Raw genomic sequence first — 20,342 nt, 5'->3', positions numbered from 1 at the left:
AGATGGACACTGGGTGTTGGTCATTGCCAATTTTCAGTCATTTTGGTGTTCACAATGCTCCAGCTTTAGCTGTTTTGTATAACAAGCGAAACAGACATGTATTTATGGCGAAAAGGTTCAGCTTTATAATTATTGGTGGCACGTTACCTCTACTCTCTATAAGCCTGGACACCTCTCTAACGGACAGCTAGGGCTGGTCCTGAATGTTTCCGTCTTAAAGAAATTTGACTGTATGACTGATCTTATTTAGTGGTTGCCTACAAGGGTGGGTAATTACCACGTTTGGGTCACCTACAGCTGTATAATAATTTAAGCTCCACACACACACATACATGTAATGCAAATGAAGGGGTTTGTCAACAGGGAAGAAGCAACTGGAACAATGTACACTGTATGGCCTTCTATAGCCTGCAAGCAGGCTCACCTGTGCAAATGTGGGGAAAATGTTGGCGGTAGAGCCACCATTCCTTGCGGAATGGCGGCCTCACTGCCAAAATTTTCCCCAAACTTGCACAAGTGAGGCTGCCTGCTAGGCCTTCTAAAGAGGGCACAACTTGAAGACTCGAAGAATGTCAAAAAGCATAGTTTTTGACTTAAACTGCATCATAAAAACAATCTTTTTTGGAAATGACCATGTTACTCAAAGAGTGTCTGCAGACACATGTATTAAAAATTTCCTTCCGTCTCTTGACTTTAGGTCTGTGTTTCCGAGTGTCCCACAAAAAATGAGTTAGGGACAAGTAGAAATGCAGCTGACATGATTTGTAAAGAGGGATTAAATGAACCTGTCACAGAGGTAAGCTTGCTTTCCCCTTTTGTTGCACACTTAACTAAAAATAACAACATTAGCTTCATAGTTAACAATTATTTAATAGACTTTTTTATATAGCGTTATTTCCATATGCTCAAGAGCGCTTTACAGAATTCGTAAAAAAAGAAAAAATAATGAATTAAAAACTTACATCTGAGTGAATAGTGATAAAAAGAACACCTGACGAATTCCATAAGTTACAATAAAAATTCTATTTAAAAATTCTAAGCTGCAAATAAAAACTAAATCCCTAAAACTTAAAAGGATAACATCTGAAAGATGTATGATTTGAGATTCTATAGTTATTATTTTACATTGGCTAAACCTAGTCCCTGTGAGTAAGTTTAAAAGGGTAAGTCTTATTGTTGGTTTTAAACTCTGATAGTGAGGCATTTCTGCGAATACACCCTAGAAGTGAGTTTCACCAATGAGGTGCCGCAAAAGAGAGCTTTGGTTATAAGTAACTAAATTAACTGATGGTACTTCAACTAGGTTCCGTGTAGAGGATCGCAAGGTCCTGGTTGGTACTTATGGCTTAAGCAAATCTTTAATGTAGGCAGGTGCTAACCTGTTGAGTGCTTTATAGGTTATTAGTAATAATTTTAAATAATACGTTGACTGATTGGAAGCTAGTGGAGTTGTTTTAAAATAGGCGTAATGTGGTCATACTTCGTGTAATAAGTTGAGCTGCAGAGTTCTGTACATTCTGTAAATGATTGATTAAAAATTTACGCATACCGTATAGTAGTGAGTTACAGCTATCTGGTCTGGAAGTGATACGTGTAACGCTCTACCTTAGTTTCCTTCGTGCCTTGCAAAATTGAAACACTAATTTAATAGTCCCTATGATTAAATTCAGTGCTGCACTGTAAGGAATGTTCATGGGAAGAGGCTCATGATGTTCTTATTTAAGGCAGAGCTGAATCACCGTTTTCTATAGTTATGCCATAATCTCGAGTACTGTGTGTTATTGTAAGGCTGGGCCTGTAATGTTTCTGATTGACGGACTTTTTTCTTGTGTTGACAGGGCAACAAATACGCCATGGTGCAGCACGGAAAGTGTGCTCCGTACTATTTGAAATCACAGTCAGGTTTGTGATGTGTTTATTATCAAGAAGAGTTGTTCACATTGATAAAAAAGAAGCATACATGTGGAATAAGGCCCTACAGACTTGCTGTTGATCTTGTTTTAAATTCTCCTTTTTTACATGTATAATATGCAAAGCAACTTGGCAGGACAATGAGGTAGTTTATCCCGCAAATTGCCAAAACTACGTGTAAAGTTCGCTTTGTTCAGGCTTTATTCCAGAAACTCCTTCAACTGAGCTTTCCAAGAATGTAGTTTCGATAATTTCGGTAAAAATTCATATGGAACAGTTCATCCTCGTTAAAAAGCGCTACTGTTTGTTGGAAAATTTCCCCGAAATCTCCTTACAAATGGTAAGTGCTTTTGGTGTCACTAACAATTCCTTATAATAATTATTATTATTCATTAATAACTTTTATGATATGCGTTATGTTTTAGTGTTGTATCGATGCATACCAACGTTAGTGGACAATTTGATTGATTCCAATGGCTCAGTGATACAAAATGTTGCTGGAACCAACATGACAAAAACTATCATTCAAGGAGGAATAAAGTTAGTGGTATTTCATTGAGTTTAATTATTTTTATTGTTTTTCACATTGCCGGCCAGTCTGGTGCCATATCATACCTTGTGTGGGCATGTTGTTTTCATTATCCTATACACAAACTTAACGGTCACCAATTAAAATTTAAGCGTCAAAGAATAATCATGCTTACTCGCTCAGCTTAAAGGCGATTATAACACTATTAATTAATTAATTAATTAATTAATTAATTAATTAATTAATTAATTAAGTAAGTAAGTAATTAAGTAATTAATTATTATTATATCTATTTCAGAAACAAACAGCCGCAATTAGGGCTGTGCATTTGGGTGATATTGAGTAACTCTGCAAAGCAGAACTGACTATTGTTTGTTCTACATGCAGTGATTAGTTTTGATTGTTTATAACAAGGATTTATTTTGTTATTTTCACTTAGTGGCTTGAAGATTCTTATGAATTTGCAAAATTTTGGATTGAATGTAAGTTTTGCCTCAGTTTGAATAATTTGCACTTAAGCCCCGTCCACGCGGATCCATTTTTGCTTGAAAACGGAGATTTTTTATTCCGCTTTGGTCTACCGTCCACACATAATATTATTTGGTCAAAACGGTCGCCGAAAATGCATCTTTTTAAAAACGCTCTCCGGAGTGGAGATTTTTGTAATCTAGTCACAGTTAAACTGTAAAGGGACTTTATTTTCTATTTTTTTAAATTCTTTTTCAATGATTCCTGTTGTGAACTACTTTGTTGTTTTGTTTTTATTTTTCTTTGCTCTTTATTGACCCTGTCACTAAAAAGGTGCTGTATGTGGCATTTTGTTTCTAGGTATTTGAGGACGTGAGGGCTGTATGGTACTGGCTCTTAATGTAGGTTGACATGATAGCATTTGTACCCTTTACATTTGACTGTATGATGATGACCATGTGAGTCCGAGGGGACTCGAAGGGATAATGATGAGACTGAGTGCGTGAACGACTGTAGAATCTCAAGCCATGATTGTTCACAGCAACATTTTCTTTTACTGGCCAGCAAAAGGGGGATTAAAGGATTAAGAGTGGTGCGATTGTAATTATCTAAAGCATCAAAGTCGGTGTTAAAACTCCTGTCTTTGATTTCAACCCTGCAGTCGTAGTCCAATCTCTTACTACACTCCAGAATTAAAAAAAATAGCGATGGCAAAGCCTGACCAAAAAACTGGATAAAATTCTAATAATAATAAAAACATTGCATTCCTCTTTCCAGGAACTTTTCTTGTAAACGTAGATCATAATTATATTCACTTTGAGTGTTAACGGTTGTTTGTCTTTTCTTTAGTGGGATGATTCTTGTTATGATTCTGGCATTTATTTACATTCTCATCACACGGTAATACACTGGAGTTTTAAACTACTCTGACTAAATGCCTTTTTATGTTGTGTTACTTGTGATTTAACACCCATGAGCAAGCGCGTAAGATGCTGTTGCCAGTAGTTAGGGAGCGTAAACCCTGGTTTTCATATGTCTGGAAAATTCCAGGCGATCGGGGATTTTACTTTTTGCTGACCGTCCCAGATTTGGTCGATATATCGGATAATCGCCAGAGGTCTGCCCCAGATTCTCCCAATATTGAATTTGGCGGGAAATGGAAAGTGCGCCAAAAATTGAAATTTGTACACAAACGTATGATAGGGAGACTGGAGCCTAGCAATTTAGAGGGTTGGTAATGAGCGAAATCATCGCCGACGGCCCCGACGATACAAATTTGTGTTTTCATTTGTGGGAATGATCACCGGCCATTGCAGAAATCTGGGACGCGTCGGGAAAATACAAACGTTCCCAATTCTCCAGATTTGTCGCCGACCGTCCCAGACAATCAGGGATATCTGCGATTGTCGGCAAATTCTGGGACAGTCAGGAAACAGTAAAATCTCCGTATTTGGGATTTTACAGACATATGAAGACCTCGCTGGACGACGACGATGGTGGCCAACAGTTCTCTTAAAAAGTGAATTCACGCTGTTTTAAAATTCATCCTATTATTGCCTGTCAATCAAGTTGTGAAATTGTTAGTGAATTTTCCTGAATCCAGAAGATAGGAATTAGTAAATCGTTTTCTTGTTTTCACGCTCTCCAGAGGTGGTCGTGCAACGAGGGCAGAGAAATGTACAAAAAAGTAAAATCGCGTTTAATACGTGCACGTGCGAATTCGTTGTCTTTCTTAACTATATATTCCTTTTATGCCATTCGCGTTGCCGTCGTCGTGGCAGCTAAGCTCATTTCATAAACAGTTAGTGCGTTAAAGGGCTATCTGGGTTCAAAGCCCATCCCGACCAATCACCAATGTTTTGGATTATCCTTTTAAGATCATGCTGCCGTGTTTAAATTCTTGTGTCAGTTCATGATCAGGTCATTCACACTAACACACCCATTTCCTTTTGACAACAATCTCGGCTGAGGCGCTCATGCTGGTTCCCAGTGGTGCCAAAAGTCGACCTCCATGTGCTTCCAAGCTTTGCGGTCCTGTGTCAAAGTACGAATTTCGTGAGGAAGGGGGGCAAGGGGGGGGGGGGATTTTCTACACACGTAGGAGGGTCAAATGGGGTGAACACGAGACCTATGCCACCTACCCTTCCTAAACAACAGCAACCCTATTTAGAACCCAGATCCTTTTTAAAGGCAAGACACTGAGTCCGAGTTTTCTCTAACCAAAGGAGAGTGAATATTCTCACCTTCCAATATTACAGCCGGTGTTGAAACCCTACCTCCGAAGTTATACAGTTTACTCTATTTTGCCCCTTCCCTCCCAACCCTGATATTTTACTTGCCTCCCTCCTCCGAGCTTCACAAGGTTCCGCGATAAACGTGTTTCTAGTCCAGTCAGTTTAAGTGAAACCCCGGGCCCTTTCCATTCAACAAAAATTCTGGTTTGAAATTTCGGAAATTCCACTTGCCCAATGGAGCGGACATTTCGGTCCGACGGAACAGAATGACCAGACCGGTCAAAGTGGACCACTTTTAAAGCTGGTCCCGAATATTCCGGTCGGACCAAACCGAAATGGTCCGTTTCATTTGATATACGAACAATTTTGGTTTGAATAAAACGGGTCCCCCGTTTCTGTGGCCACGTTTGGGCCCGAAAAGACCGGGATATAGGTTTATTATTATTAAAGCACTCTGACTATGATTTCCTTTTGCATTTCACTGTTAAAAGTATTTAAACTCTTTATTAGATCATAGTCAAGGGCAAAACGCGGAAAGGTGATTAACGTATACTTAATTTAACCTTATCTTCTGCTGTTGCTTTGCAGTTGGGTAACAGGACCTCTTGTGTGGATCACCATCATACTCGTCTTTGCCTTAATTATTTATGGTAAACCGTCCATTTTAATGTTACAATTCGTTTCCGCTGAAATGGTTAAGTGGTGGGGAATGCGTTGGGGTCATGTTGATAAGCTACGAAAGGTGCCAGTGACACATTGCGTCAACAAGTGTCTCTTATGCGCTTCTACTTTTTAATTTGTGTAACACACATTTCTGGCCAATATTGTCCCACAACCATTTTGAAAAAATAATCCTTTTTGTCCTTAAGAATTTTGCTTGCCTAGGACATTTGGAAACTTGAATTAGTTTTCTTTTTTTATATAGTTTGAAGGCAACTTACTTTGGCCTTTGACGTACAGGTGGGCAAGAGAGCGTGAAGCTCCCTCTTTGAAACACACTCTTTATACGGATCAACTCTCTTTTACGGATGGTTCTTTGGTCCCCAAAATGCCAAAAAGAAGTTAACACATTCCTTTCCTTTTTAATATAAAACACCTCTGTAATAAGAACACTTAGCCGTGTAGTTTTGGTTTGTTTTAAGGGGAATTAACTGTACTTTTCCCGCACAACTAGACGGGACTTTTTTCGAGAACCTGCCACAAACCTTTACAATTACAGGAATTTGATTTGGTTGCAATTCATGAAGCATGTGACAAACAAAATGAATTAGAAGCCGTTGACTGCGTGGTCGTGGAACAGGTTCCTGCGATGGAGTCAATTATCCCTTGGATTAAAAAACTGTTTGTTTTCTACAGTGCAATATACTTAGTGATTTTATATGATATCACTTTATCTGTCCACAGGCATGTACTTTTGCTACAGCAAGTACAAATTCCTAAACGACACGGGTACAAGTGCAGATTTTGAACTCAAATTTACGCTTGACCTGGACACATACACACAATCCAAGGAGACTTGGCTTGGTTTGGGTAAGAGACCATTTTTAAACGCCATGTTCTAAAACCCGAAACAACCCCGAAACACCCCCAAAAATCTGGTTATAGGTAAAATGAAAAACGCAAAAAGAAACCTTAACCCTAATCTGTAAAGTACTAAATGTTCTTTCTGTTTTATTCATTTGACATATTTCTGAGTGTTCCGGGTTTTAGTACATGAGATCGTTAACATCATTTGTTTAAGGTGATTTTTAGTGACGGCTTGTTTTAGGAAATTCGGCGTTTGTGAGGACCGTATTAATCTTTGTTGTTGTTTGAATACAGGTATTTTCCTGACTGTTTTGTTGGTTATTCTTCTGCTAATTGTACTGGTGTTACGCAAGAGAATCCAGATTGCTATATCAATGATAAAGGAAGCTAGCAAGTATGTTAATTAACCCTTTAAGCCCCAAGAGCCAAATAAAAATTCTCCAGACCGATTTCCATACATTTCTTTTAAGAATAGTTGAGAGAATTTGGTTTAATATCAAAGTATTTTCCCTTTGGTCATCAATTTAGTAATTCTCATAACCTTTACTCTTGTTGATCTGCTGATGTTGTTAGGAGAAAATTGATGTTGGACACTCTTAGGACCTAAAGGGTTAAAAACATTTATGTTGAGAAATGATGTGATCAACATTTCACGAGCATGGGATAAAGAAAAAATCTGGGTCCGACAGGAATTGAAACTATGACCTTCCGTACACCGGTCGGATGCTCTAACCACTGAGCTACGAAGGCTCGTGATGAGCGGGGCCATATACAAGTTGCATGTATGACATGCGTTCTGCGTACTGCTAGGATCAGCAATGTCGAAATCTTCATTTTTGTGATCAGATAATTAAAGAATGATGGTAAATTTTAAGCTTGGTGGAGAAAAGAGAAATGATATGATCAACATGTCACGAGCACGGGACAAAAAAAATCTGAGTCCCCGACAGGTTGTATGTAATAATTGTAGATTATGAGTTACAACCAACGCCACCGAATCGTAGTCAGTAGCTACCCGTACCGTACCAATGACTTATTGACAGGCTCGAGCAAAACTGGCAACGACAGAATGACTGGACAACCTACAATTTGACTTACAATAAAGGACTGGTAAAATGCGAGAACAGACGGATCGAAACGCGCCAATGACATAACGACTTAACAATGACATCGCGACTTAATTGACCAATCAGGTCAATAACCAGAGTAAATTACCATCAACTGAAAAGATACAACTCATTTTGACTCTGAAGATGACTACCGCACAGACTGTCGAAACGTTCAACAAAAAGTTCTATTCAGGACTACGCTCACCCGGACGATCATGTTCAAATACTCTAATGATACGATATCTGAAAAAAAAAAACAATTTAGAGAACTTCTGTGTCGTCATCCATGTTAATACGATCCATACTTTGATCGTAAATATAACTATGGCATGTCCTTTCAAAATTCTCTTTTTGTTTGATGAATTTCCATGTGGTTCTATGCAACATTGTCTTACTTAGTTGATGTGTCTGCGTCTGGTCAGGCAGATTAATTAATTTTTTCAACTGTTTATATTTCAAGGGCTGTCGCGGCAATCAAGACTTCCTTGTTTTTTCCTCTTGTGCCGTGGCTGTTGCAGCTTGCTCTTTTTGCTTGGTTCGTGGCTGTGGCCGTGTATCCTTAGTAACTAATAATTAATCGTATCTGTTTTGTAAAATGATAATGTGAGAACCAAGGGAAGGTGCATGTCGTATGTTTTCATATTCAAGTGTGATTCCCTCGTGGGTTCTCTTTCACTTCGAGGCAGTTTATGTTCGTAAAATAAACCTCTTACCAGTCAAGCTTTCACGAGATTGTCGTGGGACAATATCGTTCCTCTGCCTTTCATGTCAAGACCTGGTACGGACTTCGTGGGCGGGTTTTAAAATATGATATATACCCTCGTGGGTTCTATCTTAGTGCGTAACAGTTTGTGGTCCTGTTAAAAATTCTTATCAGCTAAGCTTTCTCGAGATTGTCGTAGGACAGTATCGTTCCTCTCCCTTTCATTTCAAGACCTGATGCGGACCTTGCGGGCGGTTGGTACGATATAAATCAGAGATATCCTTGACTTTTGCCTAGTTACCTTGTGACCAATGGTACAGCGAAATATAAGGTCATCGATGTCCCAGAGAGCGGTGATCCGTACAACCTAACAAATTCTTCAGACTGTGTCACAGAGGTGAGCAAGAAACGTTTATTGTCTTATTGTGAGGGCTAACTAAAGTGCTTCTTGTACCTTTGACATTGAACACGAACCGCGAGTTTACTTAAAAATGTTCTCTCTATATCTGTTCTTTTCTCCAATAATTGTTGAGGCTTTAGTTATTTGCATAAGCAGCGGAAGGGAAACGTGATACACGCAGAAGATTCGACTGTAGGCGGCCGTTGGCTTCAGTTCGATTGACATCAATCATGTCCAATACTTTCGCACTGTCACGGACCGTTAAGTACGTATTACGTGCAGTTGACGAATCATACTCCTTCAAACTGTCCGCATTGCTATCAGTCGGTGTAGTATTCTTAGTTAATGCGAAATTAATCTCATTATTAGATCATGGTACAGTCTTTTACGAGTAGTATAGTAGGGAACGGTTGGACCCCTTTTTGTCGAGGAATCTCATTAACTTGCGAAGGAATGCTTGAACGCCGATGAAGTTAAATCCTTCTGTCTTGATCCATGAATAAAATGCAATGGAATCTAACAAGGCACTTTTGAGTTCAAAAAACCCTCGCTTTCAAAATGAAATAGGTGCACAACCTTTCTTGTGAAAATAAGTTTTATTTGCATGAGAATGAAAAATGATTTCCATATCAAAGGCTGAGCACCTACCCTCGTTTTGAAACGGAGGCCCGAAGGAACTCGGAAATGCCTACTATGTAGTGGTGGAAGTGGAGGGAACACGATAGAAATGTGGTGATTGTGGTGGTGGTGGAGGGAAAACAAAAAGTTTGATGAGGAGCGAAATAATTGAATTGAGGAGGAGTAGGAAAGGGAGAAAGGTAAGTAAAACATGGTGCTTTAAAGTTGGTCAAAGATACTCCACTGCGCGTCGTATTTTCAACTCTCTTCACGGTGTTTCATCTGGTGATGAAACACTGCGTCTCATGCTTGATGTATTACGTAACACTTATTTACTGTATTCTATGCCTTCATAGACATTTGAACAAACCTACCCGAACACCTCTGCAAGCTGCGTGTTAGCTGGATTTCAGGAAAATGTGTAAGTTGAATCTAGCTGGTATCTCTGAAGCAATTTTGTGTAGTGATAGTGGCCAGCACGTCATTGAAATGTAATCAAACTTTGATTTGTTGCTCGAGTTGTTGGTTTGCCGGGCCACACTTGCCTGTGGGCTATAATTACTGCCGAGGATAAATAAAAGAATTTTTTATTTACCTGCTTCAACAAAGTTGAGACAGTAGGGAAACGGCTTCAACGTCTTGAGAACCATAGAAAAGTGGAGATCTTCTGAGACAGTTAAACTAAGTTTATAATACGTAAGTCCTTTTCAGCATACCGCCATCATCAATGTCGACTGAGAGAACAAGCCGCTTACACGATGACATCTTTTTACTACTAGACTAATAGACTAGAATTCATTCGTCCCTGATCTAGTTGCTCTACCACTGAGCTACAGGAAACACGTGGGAGTTAAGGCCACTAAACTACAATCGTCGACAAAATTGTTCAGATATTGTACTCAAATAGAGTGACTTCAGAGAACAAAAGACCACACCCCCCCCCCCCCCTCCCCTCCATTCAAAGTTGGGGTGTTTGTTGTTTTCTATAGGTAGCTCGAACAGCGGCACAACATTGCGTGGAGGGGATGGGGGGGAGGAAAAGCTTTATTTTCCCCTTTTGAAGGCGCTAAAACGTCATAAAGCCCCTTTAGGGCAAAGTGTCTAAACTCATTTTGTCGCCGATTGTAGGTTCATGGGACAATATGTGCTTATGTGCAATATGTGCCAGTAATAGAGATGTGATGGTGAATTTTTAGCCTGGTGGATACATGAGAAAGATGAGTTTTCAGTCAGTGACCCAGGCGGCGGGATAGAAACAAATCCGACTATGTTGTGACTGTTTGACCGATGCTAGAGTAACAACAACAACAACAACAACAACAACGTATTTATTTAAAGAAATATAAAGTTTACAATACTTCATGTCCTGCAAATAGCTACAATGCTAATCTAGGCAGGACAAGACTTTAACTAAAGGCGTTATTAAATTACATAAGAAAAAAGAAGAAAAGAAGAAATACAAAAACATACAGAAAGAAACACCTTACATATAAATTCAAGTACAAGGGATTTTGTTATTTGAAAAAGACTAAAATTACAACTGGAGGTATATACAACATATCAGGTTAACTTCACAAAATATTCTATTAAAAAATTAACATTCAAATAATTATCTTCATTACCTAGAACATTAAGGAGTAGTGATTTAATTTTTTTACGAAAATTAGAAACGTTGAGAGTCTTAACAGAAAGTGGAATAGAATTCCAAATAGACACATCGATTCTAGTGAAAGATTTTTTCATTTTTTCAGTTCTAGAGAATTTGACAGAGGAGCATTCTTTTGCAGATAATCGCGTATTATAATGATGTTCTGTATTGATTTTCGCAAACTTATCGAGAAGACTTTTAGGAGCTGTCTTAGCATGAATGTCATACATTAAATAGCTTAACTGTTGAAAGAACAAAGACTGCAAAGGAAGGCAGTTTGATTCAATAAAAAAAGGGATTGCATGGTCTCTGGGTTTAGAAAAATAAATCAAACGCAGAGCACGTTTTTGCAGAACAAGTATCTTATTGAGGTAGGTCTGTGGACAGTTGCCCCATGCACAGATACCATAATTTAAATAAGGAGAAATAAGTGCATGATATAAATTCAAAAGAAGACGCCGTGGAATGTAATGTCTCATTTTAGCAATTATTCCAACCGATCTACTAATTTTGTGACAGATAAGGTCAATATGATGCTTCCATGATAGTTCAGAATCAATCATTATACCCAAATATTTAACAAAGTCCTTCATCTCTAGAGTTACTCTAGTATTTAAAGTTGGATTAAAAATCTTAATTTGAGGAATGAAAGGCATTCTTTTTTGGTGCGGACGAAAAATGACATAATTAGACTTTTTGACGTTGAGCGTTAGTTTGTTAGCATTAAGCCATTCACTTACTTTCTCAAGTTCATTATTGACAGTTAGTTCAAGAGTACGTAAGTTGTCATTTGCATAAGTTAGACTTGTATCGTCTGCGAAAAGATAAAAAGTAAATTCCTTGGAAGATTTATGGATGTCATTAATATATAACAAAAATAACAAGGGTCCAAGTACAGAGCCTTGAGGCACTCCACATACGATCGCTTCAGTTTCAGATATGCATTTGTCTATTTCAATAGACTGTCGGCGATCTGAAAGATATGATCTAAACCAAGAATTTATAACTCCTCTTATTCCATAGGGTTCAAGTTTTGTCAAAAGAATCTCAAGAATCTCAGAGTGTTCAGATCTTCAGTGGACAGTTCACTGCCGAGTTCTAGAGTTGAATGTTTTGCTGCTTTTCTTTTCAGACACTTGTTTCGCATGCAAATTTTTCACTTTTTTGGCTGGTTGTGGATTATGAACTTTATCATCGCTCTTGGTCAGTGCGTGTTGGCCGGAGCCTTCGCGTCTTGGTACTTTGCCTACCACAAACCCGATGTAAGCTTTAGATTTGTTTTTTACATTTACTTGTTTTAAATCTTTTCTGCCCGCTTTGGACTTTTGACGTCGTTTTAGTAGTTTGCGTGTTGGTTATGGAGGTTCTACCAGATTTAGCTCTGTTACGGTAAGCAAACTTTCTGGCAACTTGTCCTCTGTGGCAAGACAAGTGTAATGGCACCTCATAATTCTGTTACACCCCTTAAATATTTTTTTCCGGACGTACCAACAACTTCATTCCTACAGTACTTTTTGTCATTAACGTTACATTGCAGATGATTGAAACTTAATAAGTGGAACGTATTTGCTGTCCATTACCTCTTGGTTTGGAACTTAATTCTAGGATCGTCTTATAAAAATAGCCCACCGTTCACTTACTCTATACCGGGGTCGGAAAGGACCAACACTGTTTTTCTTTACTACATTTCACTCGCGTCGCAAATCTACAGGTGACACCTGACATCTTTCGAAGAAGTGCATGTTTTTTATCTGGGAAAGAAAACATGAGAAATAATTAACTTTTCAACTTTTTTGATAGGATGTTCCAGCGTTACCAATTATTTCGTCCCTCTGGCGTACTTTAAGGTAAGCTTTTTTTCTTTAAGACAAGCTTTTATGACCTTTAGCTGTTGGTCTCCCCTCTTTTCTTCCTGTATCCTATACTTGCAAAAAGATGGAAATTCAACGGAAAAAAATTATTCTGGGACAGTTTAATAAAGCCTTTATCAAGCACCTATGCTAATTCATCTTGAGTTCCACATACTTATTAGCAGGAAATTCATGTTTTTTTCTCTGCATGTGTTTAATAGTTATTTATTAACAAACTAGTGCTCATTATTTTTTAGATACCACACTGGATCTTTGGCGTTTGGAGCAGCCATCATTGCAATCGTGCAGTTTATCAGAGCTGTTTTGGAGTATATTGATACGAAACTTAAAGGTAAAAATCCGTCGCTTGCTTACCCGACCCTTGGTGTTTTGTAAACACTAACTTACAGAGACATCAAATGCTAAGACACTCGCCAACGCGTTGGTTAGAATGCCTTTGCTTTTTTGTTGCCTACAGACTTGTCTCAGAGTAACTTCACTGTTCCTTTCCTTAACTGGCAAAAAAGATCGCTTTACAATTTCATTCAACAAAGTGGCATGCTCACATTATCTTGTGGCATGCTTGAGTTTGTTTTTGTTTTTAATAGATACTACCCAGAGTAGTTGCCTAATTGTAGGTTACAAATTTCGGACCGCCCATATGCATGTAGCATAGGTTATTGGGGGACAACGCGACAGCAACGAGTTAGGCTCGATTACCAGCCGCTGTTCGGAAAAAGGAGCCCGCACTCATCCCCCCGAAGGAGCGGGGAGGATCAAGACCGGACCCGGGAGACGGCGGAAATCGAGCCTAGCAACGAGTACGTCGCTTAAAATGTGAATTTATGTTCTTTCAGTCTTAATCGCAGTTACTCCTACCCACTTACTTTTCAAAATGTAGGCGAACTCTCCAGTAGTTGAATTCCTAGGGACCATTGTATGGTGGGGGGCAAGTTGGTGCCCCCTATCACACAAACGTCTGTTAAACTCTTCGCTCTCTTTCCAGCAATGTCGATCAATATTCGCTTTCTGTGTTTTGTCGAAAGGTGAAAAAACCGTGGAAGGGTCTGTTCTGTTTTACTATCGCAACTGTTATGTTGCCGTCGTAAAAGTGACCTTTGCGGTGCCTTTAGGTTCATGTGTTTTGTTTTTCATGTGTAAGCACTTCAAATCTCAACCACATGTTATTTATATTTTATTATTGCTTCCTCGATTTTTAATTTTCAGAGTATGGCCAAGATAACAAGGTTGTCAACTTTATTTTGTGGTAAGTGGTCCCTTAGCAACAATATGTTGGTAAATCATGTGCACTTTGAATTACTTTTGATAAGAATCCAACCCCTTCATTCTATTTATTTTCATTGTTGACTACAGACTTGTGTTTCTAACTGTCCTAAATCATTTGTTTTTCAGCTGTTGCAAGTGTTGTTTCTGGTGTTTAGAGAAGTGCCTCAAATTCCTCAACAAGAATGCCTACATTATAGTAAGAATCTAAACATTTCTGTTGCCTAGTCCTTAGGTCTTCATTCTTCCGTGCGGCGGCCTATGCTTTAAGGGGCATTGACCGGGAGGACCTGGAAAGACGCTGTTCAGATATTAGGCTAACCGTTTTAGTGGGTAGGACTTGAGTAAACCGACACCGTAATATCTACCACAAGCCCCCTCCTCTCCATTTATGCCACTCTTCACCCCCTCCTCCCCCGCCCCCCTAAAACACTCACACTCGTTTGAACATTCATATCTAGTGAAAACCCTCTTAATGTAACAAAATTCTTTGAAAACCACTGTATTTATTTTTAATCTTTATCTACAGATTGCGCAAACTCAAAGTTTTTTAGTACTATATTTGGTGCCTACGTAGTAATGTTTATATCGATCACGGAGTTCACTAGCCTTCCCCGCAGACGTTCTTTTGGCTCGTCACACAGGAACGCGTAACGAACCCCTAAGAACGCCTGCGTAGGAGGCCAGGAGTTCGCCAGCAACATTGTTTATGAAGTAGGATGAAGTCCACAGTGTTGCTTCTCCAGTTTTGAATTAAGTAACCCTCTCCAACTAAAAAGTGGCTGCAAAAAATAACCACCCCGGGGGCATATTAGAAAGGTTACATCAAATTCATAGTAGAACCTCAGCGCATTGCATAAGTCCACACCGCTACACAACAGTTTAGGTTAACTGGTTAACGGCAACCTACGGAGAAGCCGCAACAAAGCAGCCTGCCAGTTTTTCTTTAGATTAAACCCAGTCACAATGATTGATAGGGAACCTCCTAGGTTTTTTTTAACTGTCTTTGAAAGTCAAGGAAGTCAAGGCTGTATGATTGATAAAGTGTGTAAGGAAAATGATCAGTTCCCATTCACCCCACTCTTCTTTTGTGAGCTAGTTCTCAATGTAGTCCACAACTAGTAAACGTTCATAGCTTTATTTTGAAAATGTAATTTTTTTGTTACTGAATTTGAACATTTCAGATTGCTATCCATGGCAAAAATTTTTGCAGTGCCGCAAAGGAGGCATTCACGCTCCTGCTGGAAAATTTCCTCAGGTGAGAGAAATCACGAGTGAAGCCAAAACAATGATACTTGTCCAGGTAGAACTGTCGGGGCGACTAAAAAGTGATATCACAGCTTTTCACACACAACTGGGAGCCATGCCAAGCCGATCATGTAGCCTGATCTTAACTATCAAAACCACAAATTACTAGTATAATAGCACAAAAACAGTTAATAAACGGCTGACAAGAAACTGAGGCTAGATACAAGAACAACCAGAGCTACAGCACTACTTTAAATCTAAAAACAACTGGAAAAACACACGAAGGGCAGGTGGGCGGGGCACGTCAGGCAATGGCGGATGGCAAAAAAACAACAACTGTACTCTGAAGATCGCCCGCACACTCGAACCCATACTCCCAGCTGTGTGTGCGAAAAACGTTTTCCGCTTCGTTCGTCTCTCAGCCAGCGGAAACCACACTTATCGGGATTGGTTGGGAAAACAATAAAGACGTAAAGTAAAGGATGAGCCTTGACCTTCACTTCAAAAGAGCTGCGACGTACTGCTCATTTCGTCGGACAGGGTCGACGTTATCTCGAATTGCACTATGGGACTGTTTTGGGTGCTAGCGCTTCCATTATTGGCTAACATGAGTATTAATATTGAATTGCCCCCCCCCCCCCCCCCACCTCCCTCCCCAAACAGTCTCATAATAGGCTATTCATTACATTATCAGCCTAGTCTCAAGTGTGGCCTCAAATTGGCGTATAGGGGTCCACTGAAATGAGGTTTTTTAAAGAACTGCGAAATTATTTCGAGTAACAGGTAAGGCATGAATCAATTGGCCCAAGTTGTCGTGCAGAGGGTGAGTATTTCTGCCAAGGAACGCTCTTACCACACAGTTGATTCTCTTTACACTTATGTGCTAGATATTGGCTTATTCCGCGGTTACCATTATCCAAATCCCGCAACCTGTGTTATGTAATATTATACCTGACATAAAAGTGTGCGTGGCGAGAAACCGCGTTCCGCAAGCGCACGTGTCTCGCTCTTGGCTCTGGCGTAGCTGTCTCTTCTGCTTTACTTAATTAACACCTGAAATGCAGGCCGTTGAAAGGAAGCATCAACTGAAACAAAGCTTTCAAAATAATGGCAAAATTGAGGCTAAGTTGTTTGTTCTTTGCATACTGAAGATTTCCTCTCATCGACAGGGTTGCAGCTGTCAACAGTGTAACGTCATTTTTGTTGTTCATGGGAAAATTGTTGGTCGTTGGAATTGTTGGTAGGTGAATTGATCTTGCTCAGGAATGAAATCAGTCTATTATATAAACAACATTGAAATACCAGTTGAGCTTGAGTTAAATTGATGATGTCGATGTGAATTTTTCTCTATAAATATTACTTCTCTTGATGCTGATTCTCACTGCAGGTGTGGCGAGTTTCTTTTGGTTTGACAAACTCAGCAGTGATGACCCCACCTCACTTCGATATGACGTCGTACCAACGATAGTAAGTATTTTTAGAACATAACCTATTTAATATTTGCCCTTTAGTGGAAACGAGTACAATTTTTCGCCTGCTTTTTATAAGAGCAGAAAGGAGTTGAGGTATTACAGTTTTCTCCTCAGTGTTGGTTCTTTTTACCCACGGTACTGTAAACATATAGGGAGGCCTGTGTGTTTATTAGAATCCTACTCTTCTCTATTTTTTTTTTATATATAAAATTTCCTTTTCGCTTCTGTGAATTTACGCTAAGGTTCGCCACCATACCGAAGCCCAACACTAATCGTGGACCATCCACTGAAATTCTTTCTCAAATGTCGCGCTCAACAAAACGTGTTCGATGATGAAGTTTACTTGTTTAGATTGATGTTGCGTGATTTTCCACATCGTTTGTTGGGGTGACTTACAGTTAAGTTTTGTATGAAGCTAATGAGTTCCTTTTTATTAAGTAAATCTTGATAAAACGAGCTCTTTTTTTTCTTCGTAGATAATGGTGGTATTTGCGTATGCAGTTTCCGTTTTGTTCTTTGATGTGTACGATATGGCCATTGACACCATATTCCTGTGCTTCTGTGAGTATGGCGCAGCCTTCTTTCTTCATTTTTTTTCCAAATTGGCTTCGAATGCGGAAAACAAACGACCTCAAGAAACTTTGGTCACTGATGCTCAATTACTCTCTATTTGCGAGAATTCGAGTTTTCTGTTTTTCTTCTTCTGTTAGAATTATCCCGTCTAAGGTAATTATATTTAAATAAAATATGCCAAAAACACACGAGATTCTAAACGGTAAAACGAAAGGTCACCGAACCGACACGCGTGAAAAACGCAGTGCGCATGCGTGCTTTCCCTGCTTCCGGCGCGAATTTGCATGTGCCTCCCCCAATCGAAATTATACGCGATACCAAAACAAACTAGATTCCGGCCGCGAAATTCAAAAAAGTAAGCTCCACACACAAAAGATAAGCTTAGAATTTCACGAACACAAAGTTTATTAATTGCTTTAGTTTCTCTCTTTTGCACCACATACTTTCCTCCTTGCACCAAAGGCGAAAATCATGTTTGAAAGTCCACGCTCGCTCTGGCAGCACTTCGCCGTAGCCATTGTTGCTGTTTTGGTCATCATGTCGCTGAGCTCGGTCAATGCGAACAACGAAAACGACCAATGCATGCTAAGTGAAAAAACAAGGACGGAAAAACCTTGTACTGGACGACTTCACCAGTTAGTTAAGTTAGTTTAAGTAATTTTTTGTTGTGCTTAATACTAGAACCGGCTGCAAACCATTAAACATATCAAACATTCCTAAGTGTTTTTCAATTTAAATGGGGAAGATTTTGCAAATTTTAATTATTGAAAATAGAGACCTTGCGCATGCGCAGACGTTTTGCACGCGTGTCCACCGAACCTTCCTAGCCCCAGACCTAAAATTGTACAATGGGTTAAAAAAAAAACTTTTGCTAATTATTTTAGGCAACATGGTTTTCAAATTGACTGGAGAAAAGCAAAGTCAAGCCCAAGCTAAAATAACTGTCGAAACATACGCGCTTTTGACATTCGTTGCCATGTGTCTTTTTCAGTGGAGGATCTGAAGATGAATGACGGCAGCGCTGAGAAACCCTACTACATGAGCGACTCGCTCAAGAAAATTCTACATCTCCAGAACCGCGAACAGCCTGATGGGACTGAAGCGGGTGGAGAGAAATAGGCACAGGGACTGGTCACTAGCAGACCTTGAAACACTCACTGCTGACCGCACTACTATGTTCATTGTTAGTAGTTTCACTAAACAAGCACAATTTCTATTTGCAATTTCTATTCAGAATTTAGTACTATCGCTTCATAATATAAAATAAAATGAAACACATGGACATACTTATGCAAAGCAATAAACATGGTCATGGTTAAATAACATATTGCAATCGAACTATTGTGGATTACTCTGAATTCCAAAGTATTTAGTGAGGTGTGTTGTAGGGAAAGAGAAAATGGGTTGGAGCCTTGGACGTACGATATTTCAGTGAGGTCAGAATCTTGTCGTAGAGTGCTGTTAGCGAGAGGTTCGATGTATTTGATGTAACTTACTATAATTGCATTCACTTCATTTTTCTTTTAATCCGGTCAGGGCTAGAAGAAGTCCAAAGTCAAAAAGTTACAAACAACTAAATAAACAGACAAATGCAAGCATAACTTAAAAATACTGGTTTATAAATAACATTTCTTTTACAGACGCGATAATTTAAAGAAATTACATAAATCAAGGTCGGTCTTAAAAGTTTGTAATAAATGTGTGAAAACTATTTAATGTGTTAGTCAAAATCAAATGTTACTCGAGTGGACAAAAGCCGGTCTCACGCAAGTTATGTTTGGAACTTGCTTCTGTCCAAAATGCTGAAAACGTAAACATTTGAATTCGCTCTATTGTTGTCTGTTTTTTGCTGGAAATACAATCGAGCATGCGTCTTGTAATTGGTTTGGCATAAGACCAATTGTCTTGGCCGATGATGTAGTTTGTGTTTTGCGTCTTTCATTATGGGTTTCTGCTATATAAAAACGTCTATTGACACAAAACTCAAGCCAATTTTCTGATAAGCCTATATGTAGTATGTTGAACTGCAATGCTCGTAAAATTTTGTTCAAGAGTAGACGAAAGCTGTCACACCTCGACCAACCTATCGCAGGGTCTTTCCCGCACAGCGACTGCCTGGTTATCAAGCCTACTTCATCTTAGCCGGCATAGCAGGCGCTTTATGAGCTAAGCGAGGCGAACGCGGCATTTTTCGCGAAGAGCGAGACGATGGGAGAAGAAAAATTAAGGGCCTGTTACCAGTCCATTGTTCTGGCTCTTCCGCCCACCTACGCCCGCAAGCATTGACTGACGACGGTGATGTCAAAAGGACCAATCAAAACACGACCCATTACTCAAAAATTGCCACCTTTCTGGCATTCCAAGAACATCTTTCCTCTTAAGCAATAAATTTCAACAGTTTCTTTTGTTTTTCTTTTATTTCTGGAACATTTGGAAATAAACGAAAGGCTTCTCAAACAGCATCGTCAAAAGAACATGAAAGCGTGACGGTTATTTTGTTCCAGACAAACATGCCAGAACAACGCGTCATTAATTAACCAATTGGAACGCAACGTTCATGTAGTGAACGTGGTTTATTTTTCTCTTCCCCTCATCTCGCGCGTCGCACTCGTCTCGCGCTTCACGAAAAATACCGCGGTCGCCTCGCTTGGCTCATAAAGCGCCTGTTATGCAGGTTAACTTCATCTCTCGTGCAAATGCTCAAGGCCTGAATGAAAATTGCAGAGGGTGTCATGTGACTAGTGTTTTTAATGAGGACTGCTGACCAG

General features: G+C 39.4%; 1 protein-coding gene across 2 annotated transcripts in view; it reads left to right on the top strand.

Annotated features, from left to right (window-relative positions):
* The window catches only part of LOC140937773 (choline transporter-like protein 4), a 35,505-nt gene extending 16,099 nt beyond the window's left edge, over positions 1–19,406 (top strand). For both annotated transcript variants that reach the window (XM_073387342.1, XM_073387343.1), the window contains 22 exons: positions 698–796; positions 1,839–1,902; positions 2,337–2,451; positions 2,880–2,922; positions 3,269–3,309; positions 3,758–3,808; positions 5,731–5,792; positions 6,547–6,672; positions 6,964–7,063; positions 8,239–8,331; positions 8,779–8,878; positions 9,856–9,920; positions 12,280–12,409; positions 12,948–12,994; positions 13,255–13,349; positions 14,225–14,264; positions 14,411–14,480; positions 15,466–15,539; positions 16,699–16,769; positions 16,917–16,996; positions 17,478–17,562; positions 18,566–19,406. In XM_073387342.1, the coding sequence (XP_073243443.1) occupies positions 698–796; positions 1,839–1,902; positions 2,337–2,451; positions 2,880–2,922; positions 3,269–3,309; positions 3,758–3,808; positions 5,731–5,792; positions 6,547–6,672; positions 6,964–7,063; positions 8,239–8,331; positions 8,779–8,878; positions 9,856–9,920; positions 12,280–12,409; positions 12,948–12,994; positions 13,255–13,349; positions 14,225–14,264; positions 14,411–14,480; positions 15,466–15,539; positions 16,699–16,769; positions 16,917–16,996; positions 17,478–17,562; positions 18,566–18,693 (1,779 nt within the window). In that variant the 3' untranslated portion in view covers positions 18,694–19,406. The remainder of the gene's footprint in view (positions 1–697; positions 797–1,838; positions 1,903–2,336; positions 2,452–2,879; positions 2,923–3,268; positions 3,310–3,757; positions 3,809–5,730; positions 5,793–6,546; positions 6,673–6,963; positions 7,064–8,238; positions 8,332–8,778; positions 8,879–9,855; positions 9,921–12,279; positions 12,410–12,947; positions 12,995–13,254; positions 13,350–14,224; positions 14,265–14,410; positions 14,481–15,465; positions 15,540–16,698; positions 16,770–16,916; positions 16,997–17,477; positions 17,563–18,565) is intronic.
* The last annotated feature ends 936 nt before the right edge of the window (positions 19,407–20,342 follow it).

This window comes from Porites lutea, chromosome 5 (assembly GCF_958299795.1).
Source record: "Porites lutea chromosome 5, jaPorLute2.1, whole genome shotgun sequence".
Classification (NCBI taxonomy): domain Eukaryota; kingdom Metazoa; phylum Cnidaria; class Anthozoa; order Scleractinia; family Poritidae; genus Porites; species Porites lutea.
Note: the sequence above shows the minus strand (reverse complement) of the source record. Positions and strands in the feature narration are given on the sequence as shown.